The following is a 22,450-nucleotide window of genomic DNA, read 5'->3' as shown; positions in this document are numbered from 1 at the left end:
GGGGACCTGCAGGAGGCAGCCAAACAATGACTCTTTCTCATTATTGATGTTTCTAGCTCTCTCTCCCTCTCCCTTACTCTCTGAAATAAAAATATGTATTTATATTTTTTAAGTTTTACTATTTTTTATGGAGATGTAATTCACATAACATAAATTCATCCTCTTAAAAATGTACAACTTGCTGAAACTGGTTTGGCTTAGTGGAAAGAGCATCGGCCTGCAGACTGGGGGGGTCCCAGGTTCGATTCCTGTTCAAGGGCATGTACCTTGGTTGTGGGCACATCCCCAGCCGGGGGTGTGCAGGAGGTAGCTGATTGATGTTTCTCTCTCATCGATGTTTCTAGCTCTCTATCCCTCTCTCTTCCTCTCTGTAAAAAATCAATAAAATGAATTTTTTTTTTTAATGTAAAACTCAGTTGTTTTTAGTTTTAGGACATAAAATTCTTCCAATGAATAACGTTGGTGGGATACTGTGAGAACTTACTCCATAAAGCAGAGACAAAGTGAAATAAAGGAGCCCAAAGGCCCCAAAGCTGAAGGGAAATCACGGAGAGCATCAGAGGAGAGACTAACCTCCAAGATTTAGGGTCCAATGAAAAAGCTTATAAAGCAAAACAAAAAGAAAGCAGAGAACCTCAAAGGCCCTGACAATTTATGCATTTGCCCAAGTTAATTAGCCTGACCAACTAACTGGCTGTTTAATTTATCTCTTAAAATTATCCCTGCATCATAATAAAAGTTGTGTATTTGGAAATGCTTGTATATGTCTGCAAGGAAGAGAAAAATAACAACAATAATAACAGCTAACATTATTGGACACTGGATAAAATACTTTACATATATTCACTTATTTACAATAAATATATATATATTACTTCACGACTTTACAGGTAAAGGAAGTTACTTTTGTTACAGAATACTAATGGCTAATCTAAATACTTAACTAAAATTGCCCCTTATTACATTTAAGCCTCTGTACAAAGATGAACTGTAACTAGATTTTGAACTGCCACGGAGACTCCTCATTACACTCAAACACATCCGTCCCCTTACACACCAACTCCGAGAAGCCAATCATCCCAAATTTCAGTACAACAGAGCAGCACACTGGAACGAAACAAAGAGCTGCTTCCACAATACAGAGAGCATTTTACTTCTAATCTGACCAAAGAGCGACAAGGGTCACCTTGATAGAACTCCTCCTCCTCCTCTTCATGCTGGTACGTCTGCTCTTGAATGGGATTCTTCCTGTAAATCCGTCCGCCGATCCTCACAAGCTGTGGGCGCAGAACTTCCATGCTACTTTCCCAAACAATATTCCAGTAAAGTCCTGAAAAAAGTAAACGATCACCTTACCCTTCGATCAGAAAGAAAAACCCTACGTGCGGATCATTACTTAGGCCTGACAGGACAAAGCTGGGCACCCGCTCACAGAACATCCTAAGCCAGAGCGGCCCTGCTTCCATTAGGCCTCCCTATTTGTAAACTGTTTTAAGTCAACTGCTTCATTTCCCACTCCATTCTATCACCGCTGGCTCACTGGAGACAGTAATTTGTAAACTATTCAGCACTCCAAAAAAGGTAATGAAAAGATATTGAACCCATTATATACAGCCTGTCCACGGATTTGAAAGAGGTCTGTTTATTACTTTAACCTAAAAGGAGTAAATGCAACCTTTTGTGTTTAACCATTTGCAAAGTGTATCACCTTTCTATGAAGCACAGTAATTAAAAGAATCAGGGATATTTAATACATTTATCCCTCAGAGATGGGGGCGGGGAGGCTCCTACTACTTTCAGAGGTGCTTAAAATATACACCCCAAAATAGATCCAGTTGCCTATGAAAAGTTAAAATATGACTTAACCAACGTGATTCTTCAAACACAATACAGTGTACAGATGACGTGTTGTGGAATTGTGCACTAAAACCTGTATGATTTTGTTAACCAGTGTCACCTCAATAAATTCAATAAAAGGGGGGGGGGGGGACAACACATTGCTGAGAGGAGGAATCCAATTCCCAGAGACCACTGCCCAACAAACTGTGCACCACTCACTGAGAAGCCATTAAGTTCTCGTCACAACTTAATGAATCAATAATTCAACCCCTGTTCCTACCACATGGGTGCATTAGTCTTGAAGCCCAAAATAAAGTTCCAAAGAAAACAGATTAATCTTTAATAATTAGACTAATACTCAGCCTTCCCCTCAGGAAGTCACTCTGATAGTTGGCTTACAGAACCAAGGACACATTTCGTGTTGTGAGAAATAACAAAGAAAGAGAGACTTGAATGGAGAAGAGAGAGCATGATTAGTAATACTCTTATTTCTCCAGGACCTCTATAAAAATAAATAGCTCCACAAAGGCTTTAATGCCAAGGTCGAGCCCTCAGACCAGGAGCTCTGGAAGAAGAGAGTTGAAGTTAGGACAGCTCACTCTTCCTCTGCTTTCCCAAGGCTACGAAGCCGCTCAGGAGGAATGGGACACCCAATTTAGCCCGGCTTCCTGGTGGTTCGGAAAGGGAGAGGAAAGCAGAAGGCCTGTGCCATCGAAGCTGAAGCCCTGAATCATAAAAGCGAGCAAAAAAAGAGGAGTTCGTCAATGTAACTAACACTGCAGAGGACTCCGCCGCTGCAGGTAGACCGCGGCTGGGAGAAGAGATCAAGGACCCGGAAGTCCTCTCCGGAAGCGCGTTCTCCGCGCCCGCCCACCCAACCACCCACCCACCCAGGCCACGCCCACCTGCTCGGGCCACGCCCACATTACGCGGGGCGCGAGCACGCTGACCCCGTTGTTCTCTGCGTGGCCGCTCCGGCTGATGTCTGGGGGCGGGGCCGAAGGGGAAAGAGCCAAAACCGCTGAGGTGAGTTGCCAAGGACTCAGGGACGCTCAGGAGCTTTGCAGGAAGGGAGTGTATCCTTGGGATCCTACCTTTGGGGACTAATGAAAAGGAGAAGCTAGGAGGAACAGGAGCCTGCCGCAGAGGGCGTGTAAAAGGAAGGTCCCTCGGGCCGCGACCGACTGAGCACGCATGCGCGCCTAGCGGTGGCGCATGCGCGATGGCGCCTTGGGCCTGAATGGGGGTTGGGGAGAGGTTAGTTTGGGAACCTCGGGCGTTCTGACTCCTCCCCGCTTCGGCCCTTTCTCTCCACTCCACCTGGTTTTAGCTGCAGCATCTGTTTGAATGGTAATGCAGCTAGTTAAGTGGGATACAGTGGAACGATTTGTTGATGGAATTTGATTCTTTATAATTTGCCATTGTACCACGGTACCTTCTTTAAGAGTCTGTCTTTTGAATAAGACTTTCAAAAGGAAGGAATCTTTTTTTTTTTAAATATATTTTATTGATTTTTTACAGAGAGGAAGGAAGAGGGATAGAGTTAGAAACATCGATGAGAGAGAATCATCGATCAGCTGCCTCCTGCATACCTCCTATTGGGGATGTGCCCGCAACCACGGTACATGCCCTTGACCGGATTCGAACCCGGGACCTTTCAGTCCGCAGGCCGACGCGCTATCCATTGAGCCAAACCGGTTTCGGCAGGAAGGAATCTTTTTTTTTTTTTTTTTTTTTAACAAAAGAGGCATAAATCTGCTAGGAAGGAAAATAGTTTATGAATACAAGGTCATCCCTGTCCTATGTGAAGTAAATATTGAACCTTCTTAGTGTGGACAGGGACATTCTGTGTTCCCCCCCCCCCCCCAAAATAGCATTGCTCTTCTATGAGGATCCTCATTGCCAGTAGTCCCAGCTTCATAAGGCCAAACTCCAGGTTACTTCATCAATATATATTCAACAAAGTCTTAAGGAGCCACCTACTTTGGGCGTGGCAGCCTAGTGGCAGATAGATTTGCAGAATGAGGAAGAAAACAAAACAGTAATGAGCCAATCCTCTATCCCCTTCATAATCTTTGCTGAGCTGCTAGCATTGTGCTCTGTCATTTATTCATCATTCCTGCAGGAAACATTGTGACCCAGGTTCTGTGCTAGGTCTTTTTTTCTCTTTTTTTCTTTTTTCAATTACAATTGACTTTCATTATTATTTTCCACTTGGCCATTTTGACCAGAACTTTGTGCTAGGACTTGAAGGTAGAAAGACAACTCCTTCCTCCTTTTCTAGATCACAAGACTCTTTCTAAGATCGTGAACCTTAAAATGAAAGTGTGAAGCGCATTAATGGAGGGCATTTTTCCTTTTCCTGAGCAGATCCTTTCCCCTCTAGGAGCTTGCTGACTCATTGTCAAATGGAGAGAATTAGAACTTTTCCTATGAGTGTATTAGGACATAGTAAGTATGAAAAGCAGATCTGCATAGGAAAAAAAAAGATTCAAGAGTAAATATTCCTTAGTGATTTGGGAGAGCTAATATTATTAAGTGTTTACTGTGCCTGTAAATGTCCCAGGTGCTTTAGTTAATATTAACCTTCATGACACTTCTAAGGTAGGTACTGTTCCCATTTTAGAGATGAGGCAGCTGAGGAACAGAGGCTAAGTGATTTGTGCAGAATTATACAATAAGTACCACAAACCAGGACATGAATGTAGGCCTAGAAGCTTCAGAGCTCTGAAAGAGAAAGATCAGTGGGTTTCTGTGCCTCGCCAGCACAGCCAAGGGTTCGGCGAGCCTGAGGGAGGGCCGGTGAAGGATGAAGAAAAGGCAGACAGAATCAGCTGGGTCTAGGTGGATCTTCTGTGCCTGGCTGAGGCCACAGAACAGATCCAGACTGCAAAGCTGATGCTTTATTTATAGTCAGGGGCAAACCAGGTAATTTACAATGTTCTTCTAAGTTTCACTTGTTTTGGCAGCACTTGCTGCCCCTCCCACAGCCCATTAGCTCCCCAGGAAAGATCTAGGGAGCAGTCACAAGATCAAGCTTTATGCTTAGAGGACTGTGCCCTCCAACCTGGGACTTGTTTGCGACTTTGCCAGCAGGTCAGTCTCGGGCTTAACCCTATAACCGCTTCCTGCAGGTTTCCTCCTGCACTTGGATGTGAACCCAAAACCTGGGTATGTACCTTGAAGGGGAATGGAACCCAAAGCCTTTGGGTATATGTACAAAGCTCCAACCAGCTGAGCCACTCTGGCCAGGGCCAGAGTCTGAGCTCTTAGCCACTATGCTATTTCACCTCTCACATGACACATGGCATGCCAACAAAGCCATTGCTCAAAAACTGTCACAGCAAATAAGCTAAAGTCTCTATACTTCAGTTTTGTTTGATCATTTATAAAATGAGGGAGTTGTATTAGATGATCTTTATGATTCCTGTGAATTGTTTAATTAATGTAGTAAACCAACAGCTACCTAGTGTAGACCAGGCATTATGTTGGTTCTGGTGATCATAATGCCTGCCTTAATAGAGCCATTCAAACTTGGGTTTATTGTTAGTTTCACTTTAACTCTGTTACCACCTGTTGATACCATTCAAAATTTAACCTAAATCGTTAAAGTTTGATCTTAGGTGTATCTTTCCACCTCAGCAGAAAACTGCTTATTTATGTTAAAATTAGCTTTGTGCTATTTCTGCACTCTAGTTTTTAACTGGTTGTTTTGTGTATTGAATGCTAGTTGTTCTGAATTTGAGAGAAAATAGGATGAAGGGAATTTCTTTGATTATATTCAATTTAGAAGTCACGCTGTGTCTTGCTTTTGAAGTCGTCCACACTCTGCAGCTAGCTTGAGTGCTCTACTGACCAACCAGATTTTAAAATACAAAGTATCCCTTACATTTGCAACTGATTAAAGCTTATGTCAAGCTGTAGGAAAAAGATTAGAGTTTAAGTCTTAGCTGAGATATATACTAGTAAACAGTTCACAGTGGGTTCTCTTCTGACCTCATGGGAAATAAGACTGAGCTACTCTCCAAAAGATAGCTAAGTTGCCTGTATACTTTATTTAGACCCCAACAGGAATCTAAAAAGAATTTTTAAACATGTCATGCTGTGTTTTGAGCTAGTATGGCCCAAGGGATTGGATATGAATCCAACTTCAAAAGGTGTTTCCTCTGAATATGAATACAATTTGGAAAGTTATAGAGCCCAGGAGAAAAAAGGAAAAGTGACCTAATACAAGGTTGAAAATGCCATTAGTCGGTTTGCATTTTTTTAAAAATATATTTTATTGATTTTTTACAGAGAGAAAGGGAGAGGGATAGAGAGTCACAAACATCGATGAGAGAAACATCGATCAGCTGCCTCCTGCACACCCCCAGCTGGGGATGTGCCCACAACCAAGGTACATGCCCTTGACCGGAATCGAACCTGGGATCTTCAGTCTGCAGGCCGACGCTCTATCCACTGAGCCAAACCGGTTTCGGCCGGTTTGCATTTTTAAATGGGCTGACATGCTAATTATAGCAGTTGCTTTAATGTTCCCATATCCCACTGCAGTATTAATCAGTATTACTTATAGACATATAATGAAATCAGAAACTAAGGCCTGCTTCTTCTCACAACCTTAAATCATAATCACAAAATCAAGGAAACAGAACAGCCAGTTTTCAGAAATGCACAGTATATTATTTCCCTTGCTAGGAAACTGAATTGTGCATATATAGGACATATCTGCATAGCTTTTCCTCATTAAAAAAAATTTTTTTTCAAAAATAAGTTTCAGAGGTAGAACTGGGCAAAGGGGGCATAAATGGTGGAGGGAAAAGACTTGACTTTGAGTGGTGTGCACACCATGCAGCATGCAGATGGTGTGTTACAGAGTTGTACACCTGAAATCTGTATGGTTTTATTAACCAATGTCGCCTCAATAAACAGTAGAAATAAATACTTTTCAACTTTTTATAACAAATGTATTCCTTTTACAACTAGCAAATTAAAAGTTTAGCAAAAATCCTCTCTGGCCATTAAAAAGGGGAATTCATTTTAAAAATCGATGTAAAGTCATTTTTACCTTTTTTTATGTTATGTGAACCAAAATTCACCTAACATAAATTAACCATTAGCCATTTTCAAGTATACAGTTCAGTTTAAAGTCATTTTCTAGTCTAAATACTAGGGCTGTATTTTCCAATTCATAAACACTAGCCACATATGGCTATTTAAGTTTCAGTTAGCATTAAATAACAATTAAAATACAGTATTTCAATCAACTAGTTTAATAACCACTGTGAGGGTAGTCGCTGCCATGTTGACAGGCAAAAGTAGGACATTAGAACAGTAGCTGCAGAGAGTTCTGTTAGCACAATACTAGACTTTTTTAAGAAAACACTTTTTAGAATCTTTTGTAAATGTATGGTTTAAGTTTCTATGGTAAAAGTAGTATTTTTGTTTTATTTTGTAAGGTATAGTCTATTCCGTGGAGATTTTCTCATTTATATTTGGGCTTTTTTATTTTATTGATATGGCAAGAGATGAAACACTCAATAGCTGCTCTATTCCTAATAGGCCATGAATTCTGAAATAATTTCCTGAACTGTTTTTTTTCCAGTCTTGGGACGCCACCAAGTGATCAACTTGCATATTACACTTGGATGAAAAGGGGTGTGTTTTTTTTTTTACTTCTTAATAAAAGGGCCAATATGTACTTCCTAACCAATTCCCCTTCGTTGGGAAAAGAACACAGTGTTATTCTGGAAATTTATTTGGAAAATTTTGTAAGTGAATTTTTGCTGTGGCTTGGTCAGGATGTATCCAAGACAAACTGTCCGATGAGGCATGGCTGTTTTATCCTCATCTAATTGATTTCTTCACTCAAATTACTACCTTGGCCTGGCCCTGTCACCCCTTCTCAACCCATAAGTCACCCACAGTCAATCCCAAATGACATAAACAGTTTACTAATGGTAGGAAATGGTGTTTTAAGTAGAAAAACTAAGAATAAACATATCTTCACTTAAAATCTTGAGTGGCATTTTGGCCTGAGGCTCAATAAAAGGTTGTAGGAGCGGAGGGTAGAAAGAGGGGGAGCCAATTCTTTACTAAACTTGTGCTGGCTTTATGGCATCCAGGAGGAAATGTTGCTCTCACTCCCATAAACATGCCGATTTCTGTTTTCTCTCTCTGCAGTGAAGTGAGCATTCTGCTCAGAAGGAAATGGCTGCCTCTTCATCGTCCTCCTCAGCCGGGGGGGTCAGCGGCAGTTCTGTCAGTGGATCTGGTTTCAGTGTCTCAGACCTTACCCCACCACGGAAGGCCCTTTTCACCTACCCCAAAGGCGCGGGGGAGATGCTAGAAGGTGAGCTCGGGCTGCTTTTTGCTGGTAATTGGACACAGACCTGCAATACATGTTCGTTGTAAAGGTGCTATTCAGTGGATTAGAAGAATTTGCCCTGATTTTTTTTTCCAGTTCCACATTTCATCTTTTGATCTCATTTCAAAATAGTATCTTTAAACACAAATCTCCAGAATGAGAACTCTGAAGCTGAAAAAGACTTTGGAACTCAAGGAAGTCCTCTAGAGCAGCGGTTGCCAACCTTTTGGACCTCATGGACCCCCAGCGGTCTGAGGGCCACTGGCTGTCAGACCACTGATCTAGAGTTATTTAGACCTGGGGAAGTTCAAGTGGTTTGCCCATGTTAGAGACAAAGCAAACACTGGAACCAGAAATTCTCTTGATCTCCTGCTCCAGTTTGCTTTATCCTAGCACCAGCTTGTCCCCCTATGATTAGTAGGCTTGAGAAATTTTGTCTTATGTCGTTAAGTTAGATTAACCCCGTCAAAGAGGTTCTGAGAGGAAATCAAACGTAATATAGTACTGTTGCAGGTGGGGGTGACTGTGCTGGCCCACTGTAGGCAGGGCTGGGTGGCTTTTCTAGCACCGGAGCTGGATTTTTGCATCATACTACCCGCCATCTTAGCCAGCACACATTTGCAAACTGGCTGGGCAAGATCAGGGCACAGGCTGGAAGCATGAAATGGCATTGGTGCCTGGAACTCATCAGATTCATGTCGCTTTAGGAGCTACACCAAAAAATTCTTAATGGGGAGCATAAAAATGACCTGAAGAGCTTATAAGTCCCCATTACTGGCCCACCCTTAGCGATTCTGAATTAGTCTGGGGTGCAGCACAGGAATCTTTACTTTCGCTAACACCCAGGGGAGTCTCGTGAAAATGATCCTTAACTATTATACTATTTATCATAATCTGGGGAAAAGGCAACAAAGAACTTATCAAGAATTCAAAATCTACTTGATTTTAGCACTTTTGTGCTTAATTATTGATTGATTTTTTTTGTTTTAAATATTGCAAATTTCAGTCAGTATATTTATCTGAAAATGTCTCTGAGAAAGTTACAAACTGTAGTTAGTAGTTGGCTTCCAGGGGTGATGATCTTTATTCATTTATATCAGGTGTCATAAAAAGTTTTGGATTAAACCAGGGCAAACAGAAGAATCATTTTGGCAGGAAAATATGGAAAGACTGGGACCATAAGGCTTTCTAGAATTAATTCAAATCATGATTATTGAAGTATCAATAGATGGTAGGGTAACATAGTGATACATCTGAAGTGTCTATACTTGTGTCTTTGCCTTTTCATTTTCTTCAGTTTTGTTAACAAAATATTCAAGTTAGTGTCACTGAGTCTGGAGGTAATAATTGGGGCCTCACCATATTTGACCTGAAACTATATTATGACTTCTATTATACATAGCAGAGACCTGGTGTTAAGCAACTTTCCCACAAAACAAATCAAAAGTTAAAAGCATTTAAATTGCTTAATGAACAACAACAAAAAACTACATTGCTTAATGAGTTTTAAAGCAACAGACGAGGAATCCATGTTTAACAGCAGATTCTAAGATTGAAGTCATTTAAATTCTGGCCGTGGAAGGAATTTAATCCTGGAGATACCTCCTTAGTCTCAAAGCTATAAGCAGTCTTTGTTAGTATACATCAGACTACTTAGAAACATTAAAAGAAGAAAGGCTTCTGAGATTAGTCTGAATGTTGATGTTCTAACAATTACAGCTCTATCCATTTTTATTCGATCTCAGTGTGCTTTTTGGAGGAATGTGTTGGCTTTCTAATGTAGGAGGAATTAAGTTTAAATTCACAGTGCACAGTTTTTATTCTTAAGTATAAATTTTCGCCCATATTTTAAAGCTGCTTACACTTAAGGACAGAATATGAAAAATTAGAGATGGCAATCCCTGAACTGTCCTAGTTAAATCAAGAATGTTAAACTGAGCCTGACAGACTGGGTTCTCTGTCAGGGCACAGGCCAGGGTTGCCAGCTTGATCCCCAGGCGGGGGCATGCAGGAGGCAGCTAATCAATGTTTCTCTCTCATCGTTGTTTCTATCTTTTCCTCTTCCTCTCTAAAATCAATAAAGAATGTTAAATTGAAAAGAATACTACTAAATGTGAGTTAATAAAGATGTTAGATTTGAAAGCCATCTTTACCATTCTTACAGTTGATACTGTTATGCAATTAATATTACCATGTATCAAACCATTTTTCATACAGTAGTTTAATTAAGTATGAAAATAGAGAAGAAGAGTTGCCTGTTCAAACAAAGATTGGATGCTGTTTATAATCTTAACAGGTTCCGTTTGATCTTTGTATCCTCCTAAATCTAGGATAATAAACCCAATTAACCTGTAGTTAACCTTGTGAATTAACTTTTTTTGTGTGCCTACTTGCCCACAGTACCACATAAGCAGAATATAGCAGTTTTTAGTGCTCTCCTGCCCTTGGCCAAATTGTCCTCACCCAGTTATTAGTAAGCCTTCCTGCTCAGAAGTGGCTGAATTTTAGTGGCATTGTAGGCCACTGAAGTATAAATTATCTGACATTGTCTAATTTCCTGTTATGAGGTAATATTCTTTTAAATGAATTTGTTAGCATCCTATTTGTTGGAGTTGCAATGGTATTAGATTTGGGCAATTTACTGAACTTTTCAGTACTTAGAACCTTTGCTTGTGTCTGAGGAGGAAAGCTGATGTATTGCTACTTGGTGTGTTTCAAAGGGTTTGATTACAATTTCTAAATGGAAGACAGATTGCCCCAAGCTGACTCCGCTCTGGAGAAATTCCAGGCTTTGGATTAGTACAGATATCACACTGTGGCTGAGGAGCAGTGGACCTTGTGGTTAATACAGAGCTGCAAATCAGCAAAAGTGTCTTCTAGAGGCATAGAGAGTCACAACGTGAGAGCGGCAAAGCCTATAGAGTGACTCTTTGAAAGATTAGCTTGCATCCTTTTGCGTTGAAGTTGATTACCAAGGGAAATATGCAAATGTTATAATTTAAACATTTTATTGATTTTTAGAAAGAGTTTTTTACATAGACTACAGAGAGAGATTGAGAGAGAGAGAGAGAGAGAAAGAGAAACAGAAACATCAATGAGAGAAAAACATCTATCAGCTGCCTCCTGCACACTCCTTACAGGGGATAGAGCCCACAACCTGGGCATGTGTCCTGACCTGGAATCAAACCATGACCTCTTGGTTCCTGGGTCAGTGTTCAACCACTGAGCCACTCCCACTGGGCAGCTTTTTATCCTAATAGCTAGCACCAGTGATTAAATGTAAGTAGAAGGTAACACTTCCAAGAGTTTCCATTCCAAATACATGTTGGCCTGATCCTTATAGCACATAATCCCCAGCGCCTTGATTGAGATCTTAAAGCTCAGTATATAGTTCAGGTTCAAACCACCTGAGAATTGAGCTCTAATTCTCTATGCTTTGCTCTTTCTAAAATAAAACTTGTTATAATTTGACTCTTTAAGCAAGTGTATGAATAAGGTAATGAACACTGGTATATTTACACAGAAGAGTCATAATAAATTGCATCATTGTTGTCAAATGTTCACACAGTGAACTTTTCCCATGGTGGAATTTATAGCTACTTGCTGCCCAATTATCTGAAAAACTCAGTGATATCTTTAGCTTACCTAGATCTTTAAACTGGACCGTGAGTATAATATTCAATTAATTGGGGGGAATTTTTTTTTTTTTTTTTTTTTTTTGCTCAGTGTAGACGATCAGCTTATAGATGACTTACATTCAGACAGAGGAATGGGAGTGGGAAGAGAAGATCGGATGATATCCCATATAGCACAATATGTAGAAGAGAGATAGAATTTAAAGAATGTAGCACTCTCCCTAAAGTGCACATCACTTTATGAAAATTGGACAAAAGAAGCCCTCGTGGTTGTATATTCAAGCCATCTGGACACAATATCCATGGTGTTTCTTATTGTTTACCATGACTTCTGAAATAAGGTCTGCCTTGTGTAAAAGTCAGCATGAAGCCAGAAGGTGTTAGTCCTAACTCCTTATCACTTAATACCTGGCTGACGCACCGACCGTGATTGATGGCTGAGTGCTTGACACCAAGTAGTGCTGACATGAACTACCACCTAAAAAAAGACAACTTGGCCCTAACCGGTTTGGCTAGAGCATCGGCCTGGGGACTGAAGGGTCCCAGGTTCGATTCTGGTCAAGGGCATGTACCTTGGTTGCGGGCACATCCCCATTTTGGGGGGGGGGGGGGGAGGATGCAGCTGATTGATGTTTCTCTCTCATCAATGTTTGTGTGTTTTTTTAATACATTTTATTGATTTTTTTACAGAGAGGAAGGGAGAGGGAGAGTTAGAAACATTGATGAGAGAGAAACATCAATGAGAGAGAAACATTGATCAGCTGCCTCCTACACACCCCCTACTGGGGATGTGCTCGCAACCAAGGTACATGCCCTTGACCAGAATCGAACCCAGGATCTTTCAGTCTGCAGGCCAATGCTCTATCCACTGAGTCAAACCGGCTTTGGTTCTCATCGATGTTTCTAACTCTCTGTCCCTCTCCCTTCCTCTCTGTAAAAATATCAATAAACTATTTTTTAAAAAAGAAAAACAAAAAACTGTGTCCCCTGCCTCCATTTGTTTTAGGATTTTTGCAAGAAAGTATTTATTTTCCCCAAGTGATTTGAGCTACCCTTGTAAATGTCCAATTTCCTGCATGAGCCCTATGTCTTTTGGGGTATGTTTTGCTGTATCAGCCCCTGTCTGACAAGGAATAACATGAACTAAGTTATTTCACAATCATCTTCCAAATGCTGTGGTGACCGAGTTAGCTACCTTCTCGTTGCCAGTTCTTGGCACCAGTACAGCGCTAGGTTCTAGAATTGCACTGTACCCTATCACCATCCAAATTGCAATGTTTTGGTTCAGTGGGAAATCAAGGTTACAATTTGCGTTGACAGAATGAAATTTCCCAGCAGTGTTCTGTCACGGTCATAGTGATGTAATGTGATAAACTGAAAAACAACTACAGCTATTTTTCCCTCAGCTTGCCTTCTTAGAATGAAATGAGCTCACGTTTTGGTGTACCTTTGATAGCAGTGGCTACAGGACCAAATGTGTCAGCTGTCAGTGTTTGCCTGGCAGACGGACAGGAGAACGTTAGGAAACTACTGGGTTGGGAGGGGAGAAATGCTGACCAGCACGTCAGACCAAGGTTTCTTGTTTTTTGTTTTTTTAAACACTATTTTTAAATTCTTCAACAAGTAGAGGAACTATTTTAATATGCTAGGTATAGAAATAGCTTTTATAACTGAGCAGTGTTAGTTCTAAATGTAACAGAAACCCTCTCTATAAACACTGACAAGTAGACCCCGGATGTAAAAGCAGGAAAAGAAGGGACATGTTTACTCGGTTTTCAGGAGCCGTCAGCCTGGAAAGCAGATTAAAACTTTCTCTCTCCTTTGTAGATGGCTCTGAGAGATTCCTCTGTGAATCTGTGTTCAGCTATCAGGTGGCATCTACACTGAAGCAGGTAAAACATGGTAAGCACATGTGTGTTGTGTAGGAACATAAATTTCCAGGGCGGGGGTGGGATTCATAAAGATTGGTGCACTTTGTGACAAACTTGAAATTCAGCAGGGCTATTTGAGTGACTTTCTAAATTACCTGCAACAAAAACATTCTACAGCCTTAATCCAGACATAATGTCCTCGTTAAAGCTTAAAGTTGAAGTCAAAAAGGTTAGTTTTCTAGGGGAGTTAATGCTTCCTACTTTTAAATTGCTTTTTCCTCTCCTTTCTGAAAACTTCCTTCACTGTTATTCTCCATTGGTTTACCATCATCTTCATTTTCAAGATTTATGTAATACCCCAGGTCTACCTAGACTCTGAGATCCGGGTAGCACCTTTTCTGTCCCATCCAGCCTTACCAGGCCTTCATGTCTGCATCAGGGAACTGCTCCCCGGCCAGACCATTTCACCATGGAAGGCGTTAGGTTGGGTTAGCTGCAATTGCCTGTCACCCTAGGCTTTTAGTACACGTCACTGTGGCATGCAGGGTGAGTTGTTGGTTTGTTTGTTTAAGATTAAGTCTTCTGACCAACATAGAATAAGACTCCATTACTAGAATATTGATGTGGAAAACCCCTTGTAGAAATTACTTTTAAACCAGTCATCATGTTGTTAGTTGGTGACTGTCTAATGGGAAATACGTTGTATTATATATAACCTCCTTAACTCTTTACAGATCAGCAAGTTGCCCGGATGGAAAAGCTAGCTGGCTTGGTAGAAGAGCTGGAGGCAGATGAGTGGCGGTTTAAACCCATCGAGCAGCTGTTGGGGTTCACGCCCTCTTCGTGCTGACCTTGCTGGATGGTCACCCCGGTGTGCACAGCAAGTGCAGAGCCAGCGGGGGCCTTCTGCGCCCGACACAGCCACCCAGAGTTCACAGCTCCATTGCTGAATTGTCAATTCTCATCAATACCTAGTTTCTCTGTATCTATCCGTAAGCAACAGTATTTAAATGTGTGATCTTGCAGGGAAATTTTGTCTTTATTTGTTTTTCAAAGCACTGAGAATTAGGTCGACAGTCGGCATCAGAGAACCAGGAGGTTTGGGTCTAAGAGAATTATAAAACTTTGCAAGCCGGGTAGGTCACAAGCCAGAATTAGCCAACGGAGTGGCTCCTCTCCTGACACTCGTGCAGGGGGCAGTCCTCGCCGTCCAGCCCAGGTCAGGGTCTGGAGCTGTAAAATCCAGCACTTCTGACGTAAACGTTCTGTTTTGCTGATGAATGTGATTTCTACTCAGGACCTGTCTAAATGAGGCATGTTTAAATGTTTAGGGTTTTGTTTTTGGTTTTTTTTCTTCTATTTTTAGACATCTAATTCTATAGATTTGACATTTTCTAACCTCTTTTAGACATGCCAAATGCTGGCAAAAGAATTGTGTTTTTTTTAATGTTGAAGCACTTGTAAGAATAAAGCAGTGAGCAAAATCCTTTCAACACAGAAATCCTGAGTTCCTCTTGTTGGTGGGCTCCAGCAGTTCTGTGGCAAATAAATCCTTTGAACGAGCTCCAAATTGGTTTCTTTATCCTTTCAAAGTCTCAGAGATTGGGGCAGAGGTCAGAAGATTTTTTATAAGACAGGAATCTGAAAACCACTTATCCTAAGCAAATGGGAATATTTGTCTTTACAAAATACATGGATTTATCTTATCAGTGCATAAGTAGGTTTTTATATTATAATAGGGAAAACCTGGAAAGCTAAAAGGTATCCTTTGTTCTCCCACCGGAGCCCAGGTCGATACTGCACAATTAAGAGAATCATTTTATTAGATTTTATGCAAATTTTGCCTCAGAAACATTTGCCTTCCTCCTCATTAATAACTTGTACCTGACCTGCTGAGAGTGGCTTAATTACGAATAAGTAGAATCCCAGCAGCAATTGGCCCTAATCCAGGAGTTCAGAATGTTTGACGTACTGCCTGACGGAGGTAGTAGCCTCACTGAGGCACTGAGGAACCCGAGGACGGAGAAGGTAAGGACCTACTCATGATCCAGAGCCCAGGCAGAAGAAAACCTTGGAACCGGAATAGATTCCAGCTGATGGATAATGCAGCCCACTATTCTTGTCTCTAAGCACATCAGCACAAAAATTACCAGCCCCGAAAGCTCATCCATTTCATATTAATTTCTCAACCCAAACAAGCTCCATATTTGAAAACCACTGAGTTTCCTAATGTACTTCTTAGCATCAATCATGTGAATTATTACCAAAGAAAAAGAATAAAAATACATAGACTGCAGTAAACCTTTAAATCACAGTTTCATTGACAGTTTAGAAGCAATCGCTAATTTTCTCCCATTGGTTTCATTTGTAGAATTGTACAAAACAGACACTGTCTTAGCTCATCTTTGCCCTTTGGTATTTGAACTTACAAAGTTTTTCTCTTTAAATTGAACATTTCCGCCCTGGCAGGGTTGGCTCAGTGGATAGAGCCTTGGCCCACAGGCTGAAAGGTCCTGGGTTCAATTCCAGTCAAGGGCATGTACCTCGTACCCTGGCCCCAGTCAGGGAGCGTTTGGTTTCTCTTTCACATCAAAGTTTCTCTCTCCCCCTATCCCTTCCACTCTCTAAACCTCATTGGGAAAAAATATCTTCTGGTGAGGATTAAAAAAAAAAATTGGGACATTTCTCTTTCTGACCTGGAAATTGAAGAGATTGTAGGGTTGAACAGAGATGCTTTCTGAAGCACCTTTCAGTGATCATTCAGCTTCTACTTGAGTGCCGCCAGGAAAGAGACCCTCGCTGTGTTTTTAAGTGGCCCCTCCCTCTCTGCACCTTTCATTGGTTATTATGTTTCATCATCTGCAACTCCAATTACCATGCTTTGGCCCTAGAGACAGACCTTGCTGCTCCTCTGTCATCTCTGCACTCATTATGTGCCAGTAACTCACAGGCATTAATTATAGTTCTTTCAGTGACACTGCAAGATATGAAATATCCCCTGATACCGAAGAGGAACTTGAAGCTCAGAGGGAGCATTAGTTGCCAAGGCTGCATAGCCAAGTAAATGGCCAAGGCCAGATTTGAACTCAGAGTCTGCCAGACTCCAAAGCTGAGGTCATTTTTGATGCACGATGCTGCATCCCACTGAGCTCATCCCACTGCTTATACAAAGAAAAAGCCTAACACTTTTTTTTAATATATATTTTATTGATTTCTTACAGAGAGGAAGGGAGAGGGATAGAGAGTTAGAAACATCGATGAGAGAGAAACATTGATCAGCTGCCTCCTGCATACCCCCTATTGAGGATGTGCCCACAACCAAGGTACATGCCCTTGACTGGAATCGAACGTGGAACCCTTGAATCTGCAGGCCAACGCTCTATCCACTGAGCCAAACCGGTTCGGGCAAGAGACAAATTTTTTAAATTTAAACTTCTTGTAAAGCCACTTCTTCAAAACAGACTTGCCCAGGCTGTGGTATTGTGTGGAAGAGCCACACTCAAGGGGCCAAAGAGCTGCAGTTTGATGACCACGGGTATGGGGCAAAACAAGTAGGAATGTCAGCATCTGAACATTTCTGAAAGGTCACTGAGATAGTTCCTTACTGCACCACTCCCCACATACACAGCTCTATCAGAGGCTTGTGGAATGGATTTCCTCCCTAACACTTTTTTTATGGTAAAAAGAGATAACTACCAGGAGGAAAGAAGCCTTTGTCCCAATACTTAGTGATAAGGAGTCTCAAGCACAATGAAGGAACAGCTTCTTCCTTAAAAACTGATAGGCATTAGCTTGTGTTTGTGTCTGCATAACCTAAGACTTAGTATGCTGAAAATGTAGTTATGTCCTTGAGGGACACCTAAGTGAGCCAGAGGGAGGCGAGAGGACGGGGCAGCGATGGCCAGGACTGCACAGCCATCCTAAGCACGCTGTTGGTGACAGTACCTCTGTGCATAAGGCACTTGGCAGTTTCCAAAGCATTTTCACGTATGTGGTGTCGATTCACACCAACCCTGTGAGATAAATGAGGCAGTCATCATTTTACAGTTGAAACAGGCACAGAGATGGTAAGGTACCAAGTTTATAGTTAAGCAAGGGGGGTCTTTCATATCTTTTTCTCCATACTGTCTAGTTCATCACATACTAGGAAATTTGAAAGCAATGTTTGCTGTTAATAATTATTCATGTCCATCTGTTTTACAGTTACTTATATCTCATAGTAATGAGACATAGACCTTTTACATAGTCAAACAAAAAATTTACTTGCTGACTTCAAATTCAGTATCAGTATTAAAGCCTTCTTTTTCAGTGATACACATAAGTGTGTTACTTGGTAGTGCCATCCCATGCTGACAGCTCACCTGGGATGCCAGTGGTCTGAACTCTAAAGCATGTTCCTGACCCGAGGACCTGCCTGCTTTGTCCAGGTACTTGCAGCCTATGGCTTCCTTCCCCCACGTGGTAGAGAGTCCTTGAATCCCTTCTTCCTGATTGACACACCAGACACTGAAGTGTAGAAACTGTGGACCGAAGGCCAAGTCTGAGGTAGAAGAAAGGAGATGGGACCAGGGGCTGCTCAGCATCCAGAGAAAAGGGAGGACCCTGTCCGATAACCTGCTGCCCTTCAGCAAACTTAAAAGAATCCGCACTTGGAGGGTAAGGCCACTCTGCCTCTCCCTGTGCTTTTGCCAAAGCACCTAACTTTATCTAAAACATCTTACCAGGTCTCCTTGGTCCAACCAAGACCAAGCCTTTCCACAAAAAGGGGAAAACCTAAATAGCAAATCCTTTGGGAGTTAAATTTTGAACCTCAGGCAGAGTGCAAACACACCCAACCTTTTCTTGCTCCCCAGAGCTGAGTTTGGAATGGAGATGGCACCGAGAGAGAACGGGAAGGAGGCTGGAGCACAATGCTTTGCCTCTAGTCTGCCTTGTTTATTTGCAACTGGTCCAAGTGGGAGACAGAGTTTTAGAGCAGGAAGAGACCTTAGAGATCATATAGTTCACCCCCCGGTGTACAAATACAATGTCAGAACTTATCTCATTTACCTTCATACTCTCAGCACCCAGACACTACCTGGCACATAATGTGTTACAGGTATTTACCGAGTGGATGAATTTGATGTGTGTTTTCCCTGCTTTAGAAGCTGCGCTATCTACAGAGCAACATCCACAGGGCAGTAATGCCTAAGGTGATTGAGATAAGTAGTGAGCAGGGCCAATACTAGAACCCAGACCTCTCTATAGTGCTACACTCACAGGTGGAAGCTGTGGAATAAGTGAGAACTGTGCCAAAGCAGCCATGTTTCCCACGATCCCATCCTCAGAGGACCCAAGGCCAATTGAGTTGGTGGGTTCCTGCCCTCCTCCTGGGCCTGCACATGTGCCCGATGGTAATGCCACATGTTGGCATCCACAAGCTCTTCTCCACCTCTCAAGATACATTAATCACTCCAGTCAAGTTTTCCTAGCAGCTTATTTCATTTTTATAAGCTCTTTAGGGCAAGTAATGAAACAGCATATAGTTTACTACCAGCAACAAAAGGTGATGATCCTTTCCAAACGTCTTTTCATTAAACAGACAGCTATTGAGCACTTCTATGCGTCTAGCATCTGCTAGATACTGAGGATCCACTATCAAACAAGACACAGTCACCAGCCTCAAGTTTATAACTATATTAAGGGAGACAAAAGAGTAATTTTAAGTGTAAAAACTGTCCGATAGGAGAAAGCATGAGATCCTACAAAGTCAGAGACAGTTAATTCTGCTGAGCCAGAGAAGTTTTCCTTAACTGGATAACTTTAGACCAAGACCCAAAGAACAAGTAAGTAAGATGAGAAGGAAGGACTTTATAGGTGGAAGGAAAAAAATATGCAAATGTCCAAGGGTGAGAAAGGGCATCATGCTTTTGTGGAGCTAGAGGCACTTTGTCACAGTCAGTTCACAGAATATAAGGGCAAAAGAGACAGGATTGGACCTCATGGATTTGCTAAGGAATCTGAACTTCAATCAGAGAATAGTGGGAAACCATTACATGGTTGTGGAGGAAGGGAATGACAACATCTAGTTTCACTTCAGAAATTCTAGTTGGGGGGATAATGATAAATGAGTGGCAGTAAGATCCAGATTCTTTAGGAAGCTGGTGTGGAAGTCCAGGTGAAAGATAACTACAACCTGAACAAAGATGTGGAGGCAGAGGATGGATCTGATTTGAAAGTTAAGAAGTATCATGACTGGTCCAATTTGGAGAACTCGGGGAGGAAAACCAGGTACTGTTCACTGAGACAGAGGTACTGGAAGAGGAGTGGGCTCAAGGAGATGTCCAATAAGCAAGTGACTACAGCTCAGGAGAGTGAGCTGAGCTACAGTTAGGTTTGGGACTCACCAGCCTAGAGAAAATCAAAGGTAGCATGAATGGAATTGTCCAGGGAGAGAGCCCATAGAGTGAAAAGATAATTGGACCAAGCAGGATCGAATCCTGAAGGAACCCTAACATGCAAGAGACAGGCAGACGAGGAGGAAGTACCTAGGAAAGCAACTGGCAGGAAAGAGCTGGAAAAGTAGGAGAAGTTTGGCATCAGGGAAACCAAGAAGAAAGAGATTGTGAGAAGGAGGCTGCAAACAGCAGTATCTGGAGTAGCCAAGCAAGTAAGGGAGATAAGGGATGGAGAAGGTCTTGGATTTTACCTAGGAAATTGTTGGTGACCTTGTCCCAAGAGTAACCATTGTAGGAGTTGTGGTGGCGGCAAAGCCAGACTGCCATGGGTGGGAAGCTGAGTGAAAGGTGAAATGTGAGACCAAATCTAGGCAACATTTTAAAGAAGTTCAATGGAAGGAGAGGCAAAAATGAGAGAGGATGGCAGTTAAAGGAGGCCACACAATCAAGACATTTGTTTTTTCTTTAGGATGGGAAAGGTCAAAGACAAAAAGAGGACAATTGAGGGTGTAAGAGCCTGAAAGAAGTGGGAGGGAATGGGATCCAGAGCCCAGTAGGTGTGATCACGCTTAGAGGGAGGGAGAGCGAACAGGACAGTGCTGATGTGGGCGAATGTGGAGGTGCGGTGGCAGGAAGCTGAAGTGGTTCCCATTGCTGGCTTCTATTTTCTCTGTGAAGGAGAGAGCAAGTTGGCCTGCTGTCTGTGGGGCAGGAGGAGGTGAACACTGAGATTGGGAACAGACTCTGTGAAGATTGGAATAGAGCCAACCAGGGTCAGATGATTGCCAACCACACTCAGGGGCCAGTTGAGGTCAGAGTCCCTGAACTTGCAAGGGCACCAGACTTTGGGGAAGTATGCCCACAGCTCCTAACAGCATGGCAGTAGGAATGGAACAAAATGAGCAGTTGGTGGTTACAGTTTTGCATAGTAAGGACAAGAGGATAAGCAAATTGTTGGTCTAGGGCTAGCAAGGGACAGAAGTGAAATAAGAAGAGGCTAGGAGAGAAGCTAGAAGGGTCAAATATTTACTGAGGGTCTAGTGATCTGTAGGGAAACAGAAATGCAATGCTTCCCAAACCTGGCTGTGCCTCAGAACCAAGCTTAATAGAAATACAGACTCCCTGGCCTCATTCTAGGGTTCAATAGGTCTCAGGTTGGGGGGCCCATATGGAAAAAGGAGACAAGTAAACAGACCTGAGGAATATATACAGTGTCACAACCCCATGACTCTGGCCTATGCAAACTGCTGTGGAAGCCAAGAGGGCTTGGAGGTGGGAACACAGAGGGGATAACAAGGAAATGTTCCTAGACAAGGGGAACCTGTCCTCGGGTGACTGGTGAATCAGCCGAGCAAAGAGGGGAAGCAGCCAAATCAGCACTCCAGCCCGGGGAACAGCGTGTGAAAGGCAGGGCTGCATTTGTGGAACTCCAAGTCACTTGGCGTGGCTGGAGCACAGCGTGTAAACAGGGGAGTGGTGATCTCTCTCCGGAGAAGGAAGCAAGAACCAGATTGTTCTGAGCCTCATTCACCGTGCTCCACTTTCCATCAAAAGGGCATTTGTCTGGCACAGCCAAGGGGCACCTGAGAGAGAGGCCAAGAATCCTGACTTTCACAGTAAATAGCTTTGAGAGCAGGCTCCTCAGGCCTGGGAGGGCTGGACCCGGGGGCTGGCACGGTGCAGCAGATGTGATCTTTGCAGGCCGCTAGATGGTGAGCGGTATTTTTGTTCTGACTAGAAACTTAAGTGTTTACAGATTCGGATTTATTTACTTACTTTGAGGGAAAGGCAGATGTCCTCAGTTCAGACAGAGTCATTGGAGGAGCCTCCCTCTGGGCTCTGAGCCAAAAACCAGAGTACGAGGCGGCCCGGAATGATCAGATGTAAAGTATATGGACATTGTGGGAAGATGTTCTCCCCCTAAACGGTTTCTCCTCCTCCTTTCCCCGGCCCTGAAAGCCTGAGGCAGACTCCCACGCCCTCTCTCCCGTCCTTATTCTCAGAAATCTTCAGGCATATAGTTCAGGACAAACCACAGGAGCACAGGCACTTCATGTGTTTGGCAAACCCAAAGGTCATGTTTTGGGGCTGTTCAAGTCAGACTCTGCCCACTTAACCTTCTTCATAGTCTCTAAACTACAGTCAATCTGGTGTATCCTGTGACGTCAGGCCAATTCAGCTCCAAACAAACGCGCCCGGCCTGGAGGACAACCTAGCACTTTGCCATCCTGGACCAGTGTCATTGCCCAGAGAAGACTCAAGGTTCATTCTGTGATCCCGCTTCAACACACTCAAGGCCAGCGT

At 42.5% G+C, this 22,450-nt stretch overlaps 2 protein-coding genes and 1 long non-coding RNA gene across 8 annotated transcripts in view; 1 reads left to right on the top strand and 2 right to left on the bottom strand.

Annotated features, from left to right (window-relative positions):
* The window catches only part of ASCC1 (activating signal cointegrator 1 complex subunit 1), a 74,992-nt gene extending 71,949 nt beyond the window's left edge, over nt 1–3,043 (bottom strand). For 2 of the 5 annotated variants that reach the window (XR_014796865.1, XM_084904982.1), the window contains exons 1-2: nt 2,615–2,703; nt 1,187–1,330 (exon numbers count right to left, since the gene is read on the bottom strand). Coding sequence is in view for 3 of the 5 variants with exons in the window: in XM_084904982.1 (XP_084761108.1) it covers nt 1,187–1,298 (112 nt within the window). In the remaining 2 variants the exon portion in view is untranslated. Of the gene's footprint in view, nt 1–1,186; nt 1,331–2,614; nt 2,737–2,933 lie in introns of those variants that run through there. The other 3 variants (XR_014796864.1, XM_084904980.1, XM_084904981.1) reach the window with 3 other exon arrangements.
* ANAPC16 (anaphase promoting complex subunit 16) lies at nt 2,750–15,279 on the top strand. The gene is made up of 4 exons (XM_084905002.1): nt 2,750–2,865; nt 8,020–8,188; nt 13,666–13,740; nt 14,444–15,279. Exons 2-4 carry the CDS (start codon nt 8,047–8,049, stop codon nt 14,557–14,559), a joined length of 333 nt encoding a protein of 110 aa, XP_084761128.1. The 5' UTR covers nt 2,750–2,865; nt 8,020–8,046; the 3' UTR covers nt 14,560–15,279.
* Nucleotides 8,108–22,450, bottom strand: part of LOC311632942 — a 33,114-nt gene continuing 18,771 nt past the window's right edge. The window contains exon 5 of one of the 2 annotated variants that reach the window (XR_014796867.1): nt 8,108–8,228. This is a non-coding gene — a long non-coding RNA (uncharacterized lncRNA). The remainder of the gene's footprint in view (nt 8,229–22,450) is intronic. The other variant, XR_014796868.1, reaches the window with a different exon arrangement.

The sequence above is a fragment of the Pipistrellus hanaki genome (genome assembly GCF_964339955.1).
Source record: "Pipistrellus hanaki genome assembly, chromosome: 14".
Lineage (NCBI taxonomy): Eukaryota > Metazoa > Chordata > Mammalia > Chiroptera > Vespertilionidae > Pipistrellus > Pipistrellus hanaki.
Note: the sequence above shows the minus strand (reverse complement) of the source record. Positions and strands in the feature narration are given on the sequence as shown.